The 3,168-nt window shown below is 35.4% G+C and overlaps 1 protein-coding gene across 1 annotated transcript in view; it reads right to left on the reverse strand.

The window, feature by feature from the left end:
- Window positions 1–2,810, reverse strand: part of SCLT1 (sodium channel and clathrin linker 1) — a gene marked incomplete at its 5' end in the record, with an annotated part of 25,123 nt that extends 22,313 nt beyond the window's left edge. The window contains 2 exons of the mRNA XM_009649342.2: window positions 909–980; window positions 2,712–2,810. Of these exons, the coding sequence (XP_009647637.1) occupies window positions 909–980; window positions 2,712–2,810 (171 nt within the window). The remainder of the gene's footprint in view (window positions 1–908; window positions 981–2,711) is intronic.
- Window positions 2,811–3,168: the final 358 nt, after the last annotated feature.

Genomic DNA, 3,168 nt, shown 5'->3' on the forward strand with positions numbered 1-3,168 from the left:
GGTACATACGCATTTGATTATATTTATCTGCTCATTGTTTTCTCTGTAGGATCAGTCTTGTTCACTATACAGACTAAGACATGTCAAATGAAACCTTTTTTTAATAAATTTAATCCATAAATAGGTGCATATGCACCGAGCTCTTTTGGTCTCCCATATAATTTGTTACAAGTTCCTCGTTCATTCAAGAATATGATGATTGTGATGCACAGACTTTCTCTCAGCATACTTTATCAACTTGCATATACTTCATTTCTACATACCCAACTATAGATATGCAATAGTCAGCTTTCCATGTTTTCTTTATCCCTGAAAGAAACAGGGATACTTAAGAAAAGCCACCACATGGGAAATATTCTCTAGAGCACAGACTCTTCACCGTCAAGATGCATGTGAACTACGATAAGAATGTGTAACTCAAGGAATAAATGTAAACAATGTGTGGATTTGCAGAACTGTATTATTTCATGCAGAACCAGGCAAGATTCTCAGTAAAAGTAAGATATGATTGTATACACATAAGGCAAATCTGCACATTAAAAGTAAATTTTCAAAGCAATTATCCTTTACAACTAAATACAAATCTCTGTGCTGACTGTTAAGGCACTGCATACAGTTGCTTTTGTCAAGCAACATGAAAGACACCGTACGTTGCATTCGTGCCTGGAGACATGCAGGATGTAGAGAGCTACACAGTAATCAAGCGTACTCCTAGACAATTATCCATTAGTCGTATCTTTACTTACTTTTACCTGAATTTAGTATTTTACATACTCCTAGACAATTATCCATTAATCGTATCTTACTTTACTTACTTTTACCTGAATTTAGTATTTTACTTGATAAACAAAACCTAGAAGTCTCAACTCTTTTGCTATCAAAAATACTTTCATCAGTCAACACCGTACCATCTGAAGAGCTGAGAGTTCTTCTGTTAGTCGAGAAATCTGCACATTATATTGCTTCTTTGCAGAGTCTACCTGTGATCAGAAACAACGTAAAACTAAAAAATGAATACTGTGAGCTATTTTTCCATCCATATATATTCATAAATATGTTATCTATAGGTGGTGCATGTACATAAATATGGAAATATATGGGACGGCAATAACTGAAAATTTTACGACATAAAAGTTAGAAAAAATGTTAATTCTCAATCCATACTACTTTAACTAAGGTTGTTTAGAAAAAAAAAAGCAGAAAGGAAGACATCACAACAAGGCCTTCCAAAAAGAACAGACTACCAGGAAAGCTGCTGCCCACTAGGTGCACATTATTTGCAATTTGTGCAACATTTTTATATCACTTAACAGAAGTATTTAATACCTGGAAAAACATGACAACTTCCACTAGGTGCACATTATTTGCAATTTGTGTAACATTTTTATATCACTTAACAGAAGAAGTATTTAATACCTGGAAAAACATGACAACTCATAGTTTAAAATTTCACTTTTTATGCTTCTGATAGATTCAATTTTACTGAGATAATTTCAAAATAAGAAATCGGACATTTCTAAATTCTGATTAGTAAATCATTGTCACAACTAGAGTGCTTATCCTTGTTGCTCTTCAGCTCTTGTACCTTCTCCAAATTATGTACGACAATAAATATCACAGTTTTAAGTAATCCACACAATGTTTGTGATTCTTTCAGGTAACCACCAAACAGAAGGCACAAACCATCCTTATCCTCATTTTAAAGGCTCTGAAAACGTAGGCAGTATATTCCTGGAACTTCTCAAAATTAAAGGATTGGAAAGAAAAAGAATCCTTGAATCTCTATACAGTACATATGCACATTGTGTCATTGTGAAGAAAGTGAAAGGAGGCAAAATCAATTATATCACTGAAAACTTACAAACAGGTAATTGCTTTACAGTGTTGTCCACTTGCAACAAAAGACATTGCCAACACATGCCTGTATTAAGCTTTTATTTCCTCTGGAGTTTGCCGTAAAGTAAAGCAAGTCTCTCTGACATGCAGATAATTACTGAGAACCTCCAGGTAGATTAGTCTGCATTTTAACTGCAGATGGGACACAAGATGGAGAAAATTACTTTTGTGACTAGTCTTTTATCAGAAGACCTTCAGTTTTTCAGCCGCTCGTAACAACAATAACAAAAATCAGGAAGAGACTACATTTTTTTTAGTAATTTCTCTCCCAAATTCGGATTTCTAAGTGTGCTGTGATAGTGAGCCTTTTGATTGTTAGCTGTACTTGGTAGAAGAGTCTTACTTGCCTCAATAGGGGAGTATTTTTAAGTACCGAGATGCCAAAAAAAAGGGTCATATAACTTTCAACAGCTCCTATCATGCGAATGTACATGCTAAGCTTCCATGGCCATGTATCATAAATTAAATCCCTTGATACCAATACAACACTCAGACTGTTGATGTGCTACTGAACAGAATCTCTGAAGTGAAAGTGCCATTCTTTACCTCTTCACAGTGCAGCCTGCTCTATAGCAGTGTCTGCACAGACATCAGCACTTTGGGTTCTTGAGAGATTTAAGAATATCATTTAGTTCAGAAGAATGTATGTCTAGATCACAAAGCTGGGGTACAGTACTGTCAGCATGCTGCCTTGCTACCTACGCCATCAAAACACTTGTAAGAAAACTGCTCATGATGACCACGCACCACTGATAGCTTTTCATGCTGAGGAAAACCAAAAAATCTGCCCATTCTTTCTAAACATCATCACTTACTGCCTTTCTGATTCTTGCAGCGGTATCTTCTGCAAGTTGAGACATTTCGTCTTTAATTTTTTTGATTTCCTCTTCCTTTTGTTTCTCCCCAAAGAGCGCCTAGAAGAAAATAACAACTTGAAATAGTACTGATAATATTTCAGTGGTGACATAGTATCTAGCACTGTGAGAAGAAACCACACACAGTCACTGTTCAAAAAAAAAAACCTTTTTTCCTTTTTAATTTGGAGTAGCTGACACCAAGACCCAATAAGAAAACAACAACATTTTGCACTAAATGAACATTCTTGTAAATCAGAACCACACAAGAAGTTAGTGTCAGTAGATGCCTTTTTCTCTTGGGACTTTAAGATTTTGGCTGGACACTGTATACACACACACACACACACACACACACACGTGTTCCTACATATAGCTAAGCATTTTTTTATGGTTGATATACTAAATTACTCATCTC

The sequence above is a fragment of the Egretta garzetta genome, unplaced genomic scaffold (assembly GCF_000687185.1).
Source record: "Egretta garzetta isolate BGI_Z169 unplaced genomic scaffold, ASM68718v1 scaffold542, whole genome shotgun sequence".
In the NCBI taxonomy this organism is placed as follows: Eukaryota; Metazoa; Chordata; class Aves; order Pelecaniformes; family Ardeidae; genus Egretta; species Egretta garzetta.